General features: G+C 43.6%; 1 protein-coding gene across 2 annotated transcripts in view; it reads right to left on the bottom strand.

Annotated features, from left to right (window-relative positions):
* The window catches only part of LOC140724713 (serine/threonine-protein phosphatase 4 regulatory subunit 4-like), a 268,941-nt gene that overhangs the window by 90,178 nt on the left and 163,799 nt on the right, over positions 1 to 14,964 (bottom strand). For both annotated transcript variants that reach the window (XM_073039175.1, XM_073039176.1), the window contains exons 17-19: positions 13,675 to 13,716; positions 13,494 to 13,568; positions 2,914 to 2,965 (exon numbers count right to left, since the gene is read on the bottom strand). In XM_073039175.1, the coding sequence (XP_072895276.1) occupies positions 2,914 to 2,965; positions 13,494 to 13,568; positions 13,675 to 13,716 (169 nt within the window). The remainder of the gene's footprint in view (positions 1 to 2,913; positions 2,966 to 13,493; positions 13,569 to 13,674; positions 13,717 to 14,964) is intronic.

The following is a 14,964-nucleotide window of genomic DNA, read 5'->3' as shown; positions in this document are numbered from 1 at the left end:
CGCATCCCCCTCGTCTCTTCATCATACTGCCCTGGTCCCATCCCCCTCATCTCTTCATCATACTGCCCTGGTCGCATCCCCCTCGTCTCTTCATCATACTGCCCTGGTCCCATCCCCCTCGTGTCTTCATCATACTGCCCTGGTCCCATCCCCCTCGTCTCTTCATCATACTGCCCTGGGTGCATCCCCTTGTCTCTTCATCATACTGCCCTGGTTGCATTCCCTCGTCTCTTCATCATACTGCCCGGGTCGCATCCCCCTCATCTCTTCATCATACTGCCCTGGTCGCATCCCCCTCGTCTCTTCATCATACTGCCCTGGTCCCATCCCCCTCGTCTCTTCATCATACTGCCCTGGTCCCATCCCCCTCGTCTCTTCATCATACTGTCCTGGTCGCATCCCCCTCGTCTCTTCATCATACTGCCCAGGTTGCATCCCCTCGTCTCTTCATCATACTGCCCTGGTCCCATCCCCCTCGTCTCTTCATCATACTGCCCTGGTCCCATCCCCCTGGTCTTCATCATACTGCCCTGGTCCCATCCCCCTCGTCTCTTCATCTTACTGCCCTGGGTGCATCCCCTTGTCTCTTCATCATACTGCCCTGGTCCCATCCCCCTCGTCTCTTCATCATACTGCCCTGGTCCCATCCCCCTGGTCTTCATCATACTGCCCTGGTCCCATCCCCCTGGTCTTCATCATACTGCCCTGGTCCCATCCCCCTCGTCTCTTCATCTTACTGCCCTGGGTGCATCCCCTTGTCTCTTCATCATACTGCCCTGGTCCCATCCCCCTCGTCTCTTCATCATACTGCCCTGGTCCCATCCCCCTGGTCTTCATCACACTGCCCTGGTCCCATCCCCCTCGTCTCTTCATCATACTGCCCTGGTCCCATCCCCCTGGTCTTCATCATACTGCCCTGGTCCCATCCCCCTGGTCTTCATCATACTGCCCTGGTCCCATCCACCTCGTCTCTTCATCATACTGCCCTGGTCGCATCCCCCTCGTCTCTTCATCATACTGCCCTGGTCCCATCCCCCTTTTCTCTTCATCATACTGCCCTGGTCCCATCCCCCTCGTCTCTTCATCATACTGCCCTGGTCCCATCCCCCTCGTCTCTTCATCATACTGCCCTGGTCCCATCCCCCTCGTCTCTTCGTCATACTGCCCTGGTCCCATCCCCCTCGTCTCTTCATCATACTGCCCTGGTCCCATCCCCCTCGTCTCTTTTTCATACTGCCCTGGTCCTATCCCCTCATCTCTTCATCATATTGCCCTGGTCCCATCCCCCTGGTCTTCATCATACTGCCCTGGTCCCATCCCCCTCGTCTCTTCATCATACTGCCCTGGTCCCATCCCCCTCGTCTCTTCATCATACTGCCCTGGTCCCATCCCCCTTGTCTCTTCATCATACTGCCCTGGTCGCATCCCCCTCATCTCTTCATCAGATAGATAGATAGATAGATACTTTATTCATCCCCATGGGGAAATTCAACTTTTTTCCAATGTCCCATACACTTGTTGTAGCAAAACTAATTACATACAATACTTAACTCAGTAAAAAATATGATATGCATCTAAATCACTATCTCAAAAAGCATTAATAATAGCTTTTAAAAAGTTCTTAAGTCCTGGCGGTAGAATTGTAAAGCCTAATGGCATTGGGGAGTATTGACCTCTTCATCATACTGCCCTGGTCGCATCCCCCTCATCTCTTCATCATACTGCCCTGGTCCCATCCCCCTCGTCTCTTCATCATACTGCCTTGGTCGCATCCCCTCATCTCTTCATCATACTGCCCTGGTCCCATCCCCCTGGTCTTCATCATACTGCCCTGGCTTCTATATTTAGACAGCTAGGGTGCAACATCCATGGTCGACCCTTACTGACGGGGGGGCTCATTGTTAATGTGGGTAGTTGTAAAGGGGAAAACCAGGTTGGTAAATTTGTCCTTCTACTGTCTGTATTACTTAACATGAAACAATAATAACATCTCAGAAAGCAAGGCATCAGTAAATGTGCATTCATTACTCTGAAATCTCCTTAATATTAATTAATACTTGCAGAATAAAAAAGGAATTCCATTAAGGAAAATACACCATAGAAGAGTTTCCATTTTACACATGATTGATTCAAGTAAAAAGTTTTATCCTGACTGCTTCAGTCATTTCTATAACATTAAAACATTATATTCTTGGGTCACACTTACTCAGAAATAGTACTAAACATGCGAAAGTCTGTAGATGCTGGAAATCCAGAGCAACACACACGAATGCTGGAGGAGTAGCAGGGTAGACAGCATCTATGGAAATGAATAAGCAGTCAACATTTCAGGCCAACATCCTTCATCAGGATTCAGTCTGAAACCTGGACTGTTTATTCATTTCGATAGATACTGCCTGACCTGCTGAGTTCCTGCAGCATCTTGTGTGTATTACTCTGGATTTCCAGCATCCGCAGAATCTCTTGTGTTTAACACATTGCAACCAGTTTGGATTTACAGAGTTGTATTTTTGCAATATCCTCCCCTCATGGGGGGAGGTGTTGGTGCAAGCAGTATGGGCAAGGAGAGATAGAGCAGAGTGGGAGGGACTGGGTTGCTGTCTGTTATGTTGAACATTTCTACTATTTTCTGCTTTTATTTCAGATTTCCTGCATTTGCAAATTTTTGAATTCCATTTACTTTCAAAAAAGTTTGATGCCTGCCTTAGTTTACCTCCACAGTCACCCCAATTAATTTTATAGGGTGGGTTTCACAAAGAGGTGAAGTTTGTATACAACTATCAACAAAATCTTTTGCAAAATTGTCATCTATTTGTATTCAAGTAGTGATAAAACTTGCTTTCAAAAATAACTAAATTGCAGGAAAATATTATGTGCTCAACAGTTATCAAATTAGAACAAAAGGAAACTCACCTAATTTCTTTTCATTCACTGCCTTGCTTTCTATTCGTTTTTCCATGTCTTCCTGTTGAGCAAAATATTGGACTGCTTTTTATTAAGTATTAATAATGCAACGGTCCCTTAAGATTGTCATAGCCAGTGAAGTTACTGAGGATAAGCTCCCACTGGCTATTAAATGCTCCCAATGACATGTGCCTCAAATAGCCTCTGACAACCAAGTCCTGCTCTTGGCTTTCATGTGTGGCTTAGCTACACAGCCCCGCTGAACTGTTTCTACTGACAGGAGGAAGGGCAAAGGCAGGTTACTGGCACCTTAAAACCAGCAGCTTTGAGCAGATGGGGCTCATCAGACTTGGTTGTCAGCTCATCTGGGAGAAGGAAAACTCTAATCTCAAACCTCTGTTACCTTATTGCTATACTCAGTCATGGAAGGGCTTCAGGAGTAAACCACGAGGGAAAAGTCTGCAGCTGGTGTCCATAAGGCAGTCCAAAATTGAGTTCAACACTGACTGGCAACTCATGCAACACTGCTGGTGCCAAGCTCTATTGGTCTCAGCTGCTCTTTTGGATCCATCAGCTGTGAGGAAAGGGGGAGCCTGCAGCACGGCAACAATTTGCTCTCCACATCTCACACTGCCCTGACTTATGTATCACAAAGACAGCTACGACACAAGATCCATGGTTAACTCTGACCAACAGACAGCCTCATTAATGCAAGGAAAGGATGCAGAAAACCTTTGCGAATAAGAATATGAAGCACAGGGGGAAAATAATGTTGTCATGGGATCAATAAAAAGGTAACAAAAGTGACTGATGTGAGCATGGTAGCATAGGATGTCTATTCAAAATCCAAAGTAAACTTATTATATCAAAGTAGATATATGTCACCAAATACTACCTTGCGATTTATTTACTTGTAGGCATTTACAGGAAAATAAGTTTTGTGTGTGTTGCATAGAGGATTCAAGATTCATTTATTATCAAAGAATGTATAAATTATACAACCTTGAGATTTGCTTGCTCACAGGTAGCCACAAAACAAGAAACCCGAAAGAACCAAATTAAAGGAAAAAAGAATGAAAATAAAATAAAAGACCAACATTTGTTGCGCAAGAGAAAGAAAAAATAAAAATCAAGCAAATAATTGAAGTGAACAACAACAGCATTCTGAAACAAAATTGAACCAGAATTTATGAAAAAAAACATTAAGAAGTCTGACAAAAGATTCAGACTTCAGCAAGCCTTTAACAAGAGCTTTTATGTTAGGTTGGCCTTGAAGGTTAGATTGCCTAGGATCCAGGGCAAGGTAGTCAGCTGGATATACAATAGGATTGGTGGAACAGAAGAAGGTTGATTGTGGAGAGTTGTCATTCAAATTGGAGACCTGTGACCAGTGTAATGCCTCAGGCCCATTATTCTTTGGATGACAATGTTATTAACATGGTTAGGAACATTGCGAGGACACCAAAATTAGTCATGTCTTAGACTAATACAGGTAGTTATTTATGATTACAGCAGGATCTAGATGAAATGGGAAGTGGATCAAGGAATAGCAGATGGAAATTTAACTTGGACAAGCGCAAAGGGTTGTGGATATATAGAACCAGCTGCCAAGAGGAAGCTGTAGAGGTGGGTTTGAATATGCTGTTTAAAAGACATTGTGACAGGCACATGGATGTAAAAGGTTGAGAGAGATAAGGGCCAAATGCAGGCAAATGGGACCAGTTTGACCAGCAAGGATGAGTTAAGCCAAATGACCTGTTTCTGTGCTGTATAATATTTTATCTTCACAAAAATGTTTCACCTAACTATTCCCTCACCTCAAAAGCAATCAAACAATCCAGTCCACCAATCTCTACTTAAACCAAATATTGGGCTGTAAAGCCTTGGAATATTCAAAAATACAACTCAAAAGTCTCACGAATAAACAAATTATATTCCATATCAGTGCTGGTTTAAAAGGAGAGCTTTGCAGCTGTTCGGTGTCATTCCAGCTTCCCAATCAGTGGTGGGGGCAGCATAGAGAGGAGTAAATAAAAGTACAGAGGAAACAAGCAGATCGGCCATTGTTGGAGTGGGCCAGTGGTGAGAGTGGGAGTGTCAGGCTTTGGTTCAAAGGAGGATTCAGCTCGAAAGAGGCATTGGCTCTGGGTAAGTTTCTGATAAGTTTCCCTCTTTTCTTACTGTGTTAGGGGTACTTAAAAGTTTAAATGGCCATTGTGTGTTCTTCACATCAGATATTGGAGTCCTGGGAGACCCAGAGTGTCCCAGGAAACTACATCTGTATGAAGTGCATCCAGCTGCAGCTCCTTGAAGACCATGTTAGGGATCTGGAGCAGCAGCTGGATGACCTTTGGCATGCAAGGAAGAGTGAAGAGATCATCGATCAGAGTTACAGGGAAGTAGTCACCCCTAAGCTGCAGGAGGCGGGTAACTGGGTGACTGTCAGAAGAAGGAATAGGATGGTGAATAGGCAATTAGCGCTGAGCACCCTGTGGCCATTCCCTCAATAATAAATATACCGTTATGGATACTGTGTGGTGGATGACTTCCCAGGGGAGTGTCATGGAGACCAGGTTACTGGCAGTGAGCACGGGTTTGTGGTGCAGAAAGGAAAGAGGGAGAAGAGGGAAGCAGTAGTGATTGGTGACTCAATAGTCAAAGGAACAGACAGGAGATTCTATGGATTTGAACAGGACACCCAGATGGTATGTTGCCTCCTTGGTGCACAGTAAGGGACATCGTTGGTCACATCCACGGCATTTTGGTAGGTAGGGGGAGCAACCAGAAGTCTTAGCACATAACAGTACCAATGACATAAGGGGGAAAAGCAGAGAGGTCCTGAAAAGAAAATTTAGAGAGCTAAACAGAAAGCTGAGAAGCAGGACCTCCAGGATAGTAATTTCTGGATGGCTACCTGTGCCATGCACCAGTGAGGGTAGAAACAAGATGATTTGGCAAATAAATGTGTGGTTGAGGAGCTGGTGCAGGGGCAGGGCTTCAAGTTCTTTGATCACTGGGACCTCTTCTGGGGGAGGTATGACCTGTATAAAAGGTACAGTTGCACCTGAACCCAAGGGGGACTAATAACTCATGGGTAGTTTTGTTAGTGCTGACAGCAAGGGTTTAAGCTACTTTGGCAGGGGTATGGGAACCAGAGTGAAGGGTCTCAGGATAGGATGGATTGTACAAATGCATCGATAGCGTGCAGTCAGACTGTCAGGAAGGGCAGGCAGATGATTGCAAGATTACAGCCAACAGGGTGAGTATCAGTGCATTAGGGATGCAGAATCAAAAAGGGAAGTAAATACAGTACTCGAAGTGTTATATCTCAATGCACGGAGTATAAGAAATAAGGTGAATAATCTTATTGCACTTTTACTGATGGTCGGGTATGATTTTGTGGCCATCACTGAATCATGGCTGAAGGATGGTTGTAGTTGGGAGCTGAATGTCCAAGGCTACACATCCTGTCAGAGGAGTAGGAAGGTAAGCAGAGGGGGTGATGCGGCTCTGCTGGTAAAGAATGACATCAAATCATTAGAGAGATGTGATATAGGATCGGATATTGTTGAATCCTTGTGGGTTGAGTTAAGAAACTGCAAGGGTAAAAGGACCATGATGGCAGTTATATACAAAGAGAAGCTGGGTTATGGACTACAGAATATAATGGGAAATAGAAAAGGTGTGTCAAAGAGGCAATGTTATGATAGTCATGAGAAATTTTAACATGCAGGTAGATTGGGAAAATCAGGTTGCTAATGGATCTCAAGAGAGTGAATGTGTTGAATTCCTACAAGATAGCTTGTAGAGCAGTTTGTTGTTGAGTCTACTAGAGGATCAGCTATATTGGGTTGGGTGTTATGTAATGAACCAGAGGTGATTATGGAGTTTAATCCTTGGGAGGCAGTGATAACAATATGATTGTGTTCAACTTGAAATTTGATAGGGAGAAAGTAAAGTCTGACTTTACTTTGCAGTATTTCAGTGGAGTAAAGGAAATTACAGTGTAATGAGAGAGGAGTTGGCCAAAGTAAATTGGAAGGAGCTGCTGGCAGGGGTGATAGCAGAGCAGCATTAGTGTGAGTTTCTGGGAAAAATGAGTAAGATGCAGGATAGATGTATTCCAAAAAAAATACTCAAATGGCAAAATATTACAACTGTGGCTAACATAGCTAACATGGGGCTTCTGTGGCAACAGGCAGGATTTAAGGATTGTGTGTTGCCTCCCTGGAGCCAGGATTCAGGACATCATTGATTGATTGCGGGGCATCCTCAAGGGTGAAGGTGAACAGCCAGAAGTGGTAGTGCATGTTGGCACAAATTATGTTGAGAGGAAGAGGAAAGAAATTCTGCAGCATGCCTTCAGAGAACTTGGAAGGAGGCTGAAAAGCAGGACCTCCAGGGTGGTTATCTCCAGTTTGCTTCCAGTTTCTTGTGCTGGTGAGGGCAGGAACAGGGAGATGTGGGATCGCAATGTATGACTGAGAAGCTGGTGCGGCAAGCAGGGTTTTAGATTCTTAGACCACTGGGATCTGTTTTGGGGTAAGGATGAATTGTACAAAAGGAACGGGTTGCACCTTAACAGGCGGGGGACCAGAATTCTGGCAGGCAGGTTTGCCACTGCTACATGGGTGTGTTTAAACTAATAAGTGGGGGAGGATGAATTGGAAATATAAGGATGGAGTTAAAGGGAAAGAGAGAATAAGAAAAGTTAAGAAAGACAACAGAATTGATGGGGCAGAAAGCTCAGGAAGGGATTGGAGAGTATGGCCAAGTGCAATAGGGATCGATGTGAGAAGCGAGGGGAGTAATGGATTAAAAGTATTATATATGAATACACGAAGTACAAGAAATAAAGTGGATGAACTTGAGGCTCAGTTGGAAATTGGCAAGTATGATGTTGCAGGAATAACAGAGACATGGCTGCAAGAGGACCAGGACTGGGAAATGAATATTCAAGAGTAAACATCCTATCGAAAGGACAGACAGGTGGGCAGAGGGGGTGGGGTAGCTCTGCAGGTGAGGAATGAAATTCAGTCCCTTGTGAGGGATGACATAGAATCAGGAGATGTAGAGTCAGTATGGATAGAACTGAGAAATTGTAAGGGCAAAAAGACCCTAATGGGAGTTATCTACAGGCCCTCAAATAGTAGCCTGGATATAGGGTGCAAGTTGAATCAAGAGCTAAAATTAGCATGTCGCAGGTACTGCTATGGTTGTTATGGGGGATTTCAACATGCAGGTAGACTGGGAAATCAGGTTGGTATTGGACCCCAAGAAAGGGAGTTTGTGGAGTGCCTCCAAGATGGATTCTTAGAGCAGCTTGTACTGGAGCCTACCAGGGAGAAGGCAATTCTGGATCTAGTGTTGTGTAATGAACCAGATTTGCGAAGAGAACTCAAGGTAAAGGAGCCATTAGGAGGTAGTGACCATAATATGATAAGTTTTAATCTACAATTTGAGAGGGAGAAGGGAAAATCGGAAGTTTCAGTTTTACAGTTGAACAAAGGGAACAATGGAGCCATGAGGGAGGAACTAGCCGAAGTTGACTAGAAGGATACCCTAGCAGGGATGACAGTGGAACAACAATGGCAGGTATTTCTGGGAATAATACAGAAGATGCAGGATCAGTTCATTCCAAAGAGGAAGAAAGATTCTAAGGGGAGTAGGGGGCGACCATGGCTGACAAGGAAAGTCAAGGACAGTATAAAAATAAAAGAGAAGTATAACATAGCAAAGATGAGCGGGAAGCTAAAGGATTGGGAAACTTTTAAAGAGCAACAGAAGATTACTAAAAAGGCAATTCAGGGAACAAGGAAATGACAGACGAGTTGAACAGGTACTTTGGATCTGTCTTCACTAGGGAAGACACAGACAATCTCCCAGATGTAATAGTGGCCAGAGGACCTAGGGTAATAGAGGAACTGAAGGAAATTCACATTAGGCAGAAAATGGTGTTGGGTAGACTGACATGACTGAAGGCTGATAAATCCCCAGGGCCTGATGGTCTGCATCCCAGGGTACTTAAGGAGGTGGCTCTAGAAATTGTGGACGCATTGATAATCATTTTCCAATACTTTATAGATTCAGGATCAGTTCCTGAGAATTGGGGGATAGCTAATGTTATCCCACTTTTTAAGAAAGGAGAGAGAGAGAAAACAGGGAATTATAGACCAGTTAGCCTGACATCCGTGGTGGGGAAGATGCTGAAGTCAATTATAAAAGATGAAATAGCGGAACATTTGGATAGCAGTAACAAGATCGGTCCCAGTTAGCATGGATTTATGAAGGGGAAATCATGCTTGACTAACCTTCTGGAACTTTTTGAGGATGTAACTATGAAAATGGACAAGGAAGAGCCAGTGGATGTAGTGTACCTGGACTTTCAGAAAGCCTTTGATAAGGTCCCACATAGGAGATTAGTGGGCAAAATTAGAGCACATGGTATTGGTGGTAGGGTACTGACATGGATAGAAAATTGGTTGGAAGACAGGAAACAAAGATCGGTTAGTCCTGACGAAGGGTCTCAGCCCGAAACGTCGACAGCGCTTCTCCCTATAGATGCTGCCTGGCCTGCTGTGTTCCACCAGCATTTTGTGTGTGTTGTTGTTTGAATTTCCAGCATCTGCAGATTTCCTCCTGTAGGGATTAACGGGTCCGTTTCAGAATGGCAGGCAGTGACTAGTGGGTTACTACAAGGTTTGGTGCTGGGACCGCAGCTATTTACAATATATATTAATGATTTAGATGAAGGGATGAAAATTAACATTAGCAAATTTGCAGATGACACAAAGCTGGCTGGCTATGTGAAATATGAAGAGGATGTTAGGAGAATGCAGGGTGCCTTGGACAGGTTGGGTGAGTGGGCAGATGCAGTTTAATGTGGATAAATGTGAGGTTATCCACTTTGGTGGCAAGAACAGGAAGGCAGCTTACTATCTGAATGGTGTCAAGTTAGGAAAAGGGGAAGTACAACGAGATCTAGGTGTCCTTGTACATCAGTCACTGAAAGTAAGCATGCAGGTACAGCAGGCAGTGAAGAAAGCTAATGGCATGTTGGCCTTCATAACAAGGGGAGTTGAGTATAGGAGCAAAGGGGTCCTTCTGCAGTTGTACAGGGCCCTGGTGAGACCACACCTGGAGTATTGTGTTCAGTTTTGGTCTCCAAATTTGAGGAAGGCCATTCTTGCTATTGAGGGAGTGCAGCGTTGGTTCACAAGGTTGATTCCTGGGATGGCAGGACTGTCATATGTTGAAAGATTGGAGCGACTGGGCTTGTATACACTGGAATTTAGAAGGATGAAAGAGGATCTGATTGAAACATATAAGATTATTAAGGGATTGGACATGCTAGAGGCAGGAAACATGTTCCTGATGTTGGGGGAGTCCAGAACCTGAGGCCACAGTTGATGAATAAGGGGTAGGCCATATAGAACAGAGTTCAGGAAAAACTTTTTCACCCTGAGAGTTGTGGCTCTGCTTCAGAAGGCAGTGGAGGCCAATTCTCTGGATGTTTTCAAGAAAGAGTTAGATAGAGCTCTTAAAGATAGTGGAGTCAAGGGATATAGGGAGAAGGCAGGAACGGGGTGCTGATTGTGGATGATTAGCCATGATCACATTGAATGGCGGTGCTGGCTCGAAGGGCCAAATGGCTTACTCCTGCACCTATCGTCTATTGTCAAGGGAAGTCAAAGCTAATGTTAAAGCAAAAGAGAGGGCATTCAACAAAGCAAAAATTAGCAGGAAGATAGAGGGTTGGGAAGTTTTTAAAAAACCTACAGAAAGCAACTAAAAGAATCATTAGGAGGGAAAAGATGAAATATGAAAGAAAGCTAACAAACAATGTCAAGATGGATTTAAAAAGCTTTTTCAAGTATATAAAACATAAAATAGAGATGAGAGTAGATATAGGACCGCTAGCAAATGAGGTCAGAGAAATAATAATGGGGTACAAGGAGATGGCTGTTGAATTAAATGAGTATTTAGCATCCATCTTCACTTTGGAAGAAACTAGCAGTGTGCTAGGTATTGAAAGGTGTGAGGAAAGATAAGTGAGTGCATTTACTATGAAACACTCTGGTTTCCTCAGCTACATAAGTCTAGGGATGCCAAACGTGTGAGATATAGGTGTCAGCTCAAGTTAGAGCTCATCTTCAACTTCTCTGTCACTCACACACCAGACCCTCGGTCAACGTGAAAACACACACCATCTTCAGAACGTCACTCGCAATCCATCTCAAACAAGCTGGTCTCCCTCCAGATTGTATGGTACAACCAGTTCTCCCTAGCGTCTCCTCTCTTCATCTCATCTCAAACAAAAGCCCAAGACCAACCTTATTGTCCCTCACCAAGAAAAACCTCCTGCTAATTGGATAGCATACATTCCACATCATCCCTTATCTTCAACAATAACCCAAAGAGGCTGAAAGCAGAACAAATAGCTCTTACAGAGCTGCTAAGTGAAATGCCTACACCTTAATAATAAAGATGAGAACCAGGGCACTACAACTATTACAAGGCAGAAAGTTCTCAAAAAATCTGAAAGACCTAAAGGTGCATAAGTCAACCGGACCAGATGAACTGCACATTAGGGTTCTGAAAGAGTTATCAGTAGAGATTATGACGGCATTAGCAATGATATTTCAAAAATCATTAGACTCTGGTATGGTTCTTGAGGACTGGAAAATTGCAAATGTCACACCATTCTTTCAGAAAGAAGGAAGGAAGCATTAGCTGAATGGTAGGAAGCAGTGGGTGGGAATAAAAGGATCTTTTTCTGGTGACTGCTAGTGATTCTGGTGTTCTGCATGGGTCCGCATTGGGACCACTTTTTTATGCTGCAGATCTTATCATTTAGATGATGAAATAGATGGCTTTGTTGCCAAGTTTGCAGATGATACGAAGATTGGTTGAGAGTCAGGTAGTTTTGAGGAAACGGAAAGGCTGAAGAAGGACTTAGTCAGATTAGGAGAATGGGCAAGAGAGTGGCAAATGAAATACATTGTTGGAATATGCATGGTTCTGCATGTTAGTAGAAGAAATAAATGTGCAGACTATTTTCTAAATGGGGAGAAAATCCAAAAATCTAAGATGCAAAGTGACTTGGGAGACCTTATGCAGAACACCCTGGCCTAAGGTTAACTTGCAGTTTCATTCTGTGGTGAATTAGGCAAATGCAATGTTAGTATTCATTTCAATAGGTCTAGAATATAAGAGCAGGAATGTGATGCTCAGGCTTTATAAGACACTGGTGAGCCTCACCTTGAGTATTGTGAACAGTTTTGGGCTCCAAATCTAAGAAAAGATGTGCTGGCATTGGAGAGGGGCCAGAGGAGGTTCACAAGAATGATTCCAGAAAAGAAAGGGTTATCATATGAAGAACATTTGATGGTTCTGGTCCTGTGCTCACTGGAATTTAGAAGGATGAGTGGGAAATCAGAACATTGCCAGGACTTAAGGACCTGAGTTATAGAGAAAGGTTGAATAGATTAGGACTCTATTTCCCAGAGCAGGGCTTCCCAACCTTGGGTTCACAGACCCCTCGATTAATGGTAGTGGTCTGTAACATAAAAATGTTTAGAAACCCCTGCCCTAAAGTGTAGAAGATTAAGGGGAGATTTGATAAAGCTATACAAAATGATGATGGGTATAGATAGGGTATAAGCAAGCAGGATATTTGCAGAGAAGTTGGGCCTGTACTTGCTGGAATTTAGAAGGATGAGGGGGAAATCTCTTGAAACCTTTCAAATGTTGAAAGGCCTAGACAGAGTAGATGTGGAAAGAATGTTTCCCATGGTGGGACAGTCTAGAAGAGGGCACAGCCTCAGAATAGAGGGGCATCCATTTAAAATGGAGATATGGAGAAATTTCTTTAGCCAGAGGATGATGAATTTGTGGCAGCCATGGAGCCCAGGTCATTGAGTGCAGTTAAGGTGGAGATTGATAGGTTCTTGATTGGCCACGGCATCAAAGATTATGGGGATAAGGCCAGAGAGTGGGGCTGAGGAGAAGATAAAGGATCAGCCATGATTGAATGGCGGAGCAAACTCGATGGGCCAAATGGCTTAATTCTTCTCCTATGTATTTTGTCTTATAATAGAGGTAGATGTAATTGTAAGCCAGTTGCATATTAATAGCAGGTCACATTAACTTTTATATAATGGGAATAAGCAGAGATATCTGTAGTTAGCATAAAACAATGTGCTGGCAATTTGGAGATAGTCTTTACCACAGGAGAGCCTCCATCCCTCCTCTGATCAGGATAATGTGAAGCCATGGGAGCAGGGGTAGATGGTTGTATGAGCAGCTGGTGCACATCAGAAGTCCTGGTTATGTGACCACTGATGCTAAGCTGACAATCATTGAAGAGTATTGATAATGGCTGGGGTTACCCAACTTGTAAGGACACTGCCTAGAGAAGGCAATAGAAAAATTTGCCAAGAACAATCATGGTCATGGAAAGACCATGATCACCAACGTCATACAACACGACATGAGACATAGTAATGATGACGATGAGCATAAAACAGAATGTAATCTCTCTTTCAAAAGGTACACCGTAAATGTTTCAGGATAAACACCGATATTACCATTTCCAACAGTAAATGTTCTTCCTTCTCCTTTTTGTGATCAAGCAAGTCTTCCTCTTGTAACCTTTTTGGAAACTTGGGAGAAAAAATATCATATTTTGTTTGCCTTGCAAGTGTATTGTGCAATTTTTTAAAGAATAAACTATTTCATAACAAAGCTGTTGTAAAATGTTTAACTTACACATTCCATGCTTGTTTCTATTCTATCTAATTCCAATGTGATCTAAAAAATAAAGTGAATTGGCAGCACTTAGATGGAATAAGTACAAAAGAAAATATAAAATTAATTTCTAAAGCTAACCTACCCATTGTCATTTCCTGTTGCTATAACTTCCTTCTTATAATTAGCAGAGCGTCCTATTTAAAATTTTCTTCAGAAATTGCTTTGTGATAAATTAGTATTTGACAACAGCACCTAAGCAGGTAAGCTATTGATTCTTCTGATGCAGGAAATCCAGAGCAAAACACACAAAATGCTGGAGGAACTCAGTAAGCCAGGCAGCATCTATGGAAATGGATAAACAGTCGATGTTTTGGGCCAAGACACTTCATCAGGACTGGAAAGGAAGGGGGAAGGTGCCAGAATAACAATGAGGGGGGAGAGGAAGGTGGACAAGATTGAAGGTGATAGATAAAGCCAGGTGGGTGGGAGAGAGGGGAATTAATAAGCAGGGAGCATAGATAGAAAAGGTAAAGGGGTGGAGAAGAAGAAATCTAATGGGAGGAGAGAATGGACCATGGGAGAAAGGGAAAGACAGAGAGCACCAGGGGGAGTTGATAGGCAGGTAAGGAGAAGAGAAGAGGTGACAGGGGAGCCAAAGTGGGAAATTGATGAAAAGGGAAAGAGAAAAATTACAAGAAATTGGAGAAATCAATGTTCATACCATCAGGTTCATATAATCAGATGAAATGTGAGTGCTGCTCCACCAGCCTGAGAGTGGCCTCAATGTGGCAGGAAGAGAGGACAACGGGCTGACGTGTTGGAACATGATTGGGGATTGGCCACTGGGAAATCTTGCTTTTTGTGGTGGTGCTCGACAAAGCAGACCCCCAATGGATGGTGAATCTCACCAGTATAGTGGGGGCCACATCAGGACCACCAGATACAGGAGACAATCCCAACAGTTTCTAGGCAAAGTGTTGTGCCATCCGGAAGGACTGTTTTGGTCCCTGAATGGAAGTGAGAGAGGAATGTTTGAGTCATTGTAGCACTTCTGCTGCTTGCAGGGTTAAGTGCGAAGAGGGAGAGTAGTGGCAGGGATAAAGAGATACGGGAATTGAGGGATAGATAGATAGATAGATACTTTATTCATCCCCATGGGGAAATTCCAACTTTTTTCCAATGTGATTCCTGCAGTGACTGGAGAGTGCAGGGAGGTGCATTGCAGAGAATAAGGAGCTGTATGTGGAAGCTCATGGGGTGGTAGTTAAGGACAAGAGGAATTTCTATGCCTGTTAAGGCAACAGGAAG

This window comes from Hemitrygon akajei, chromosome 3 (assembly GCF_048418815.1).
Source record: "Hemitrygon akajei chromosome 3, sHemAka1.3, whole genome shotgun sequence".
Classification (NCBI taxonomy): Eukaryota; Metazoa; Chordata; class Chondrichthyes; order Myliobatiformes; family Dasyatidae; genus Hemitrygon; species Hemitrygon akajei.
This window is presented reverse-complemented; position numbering and strand designations above follow the sequence as displayed.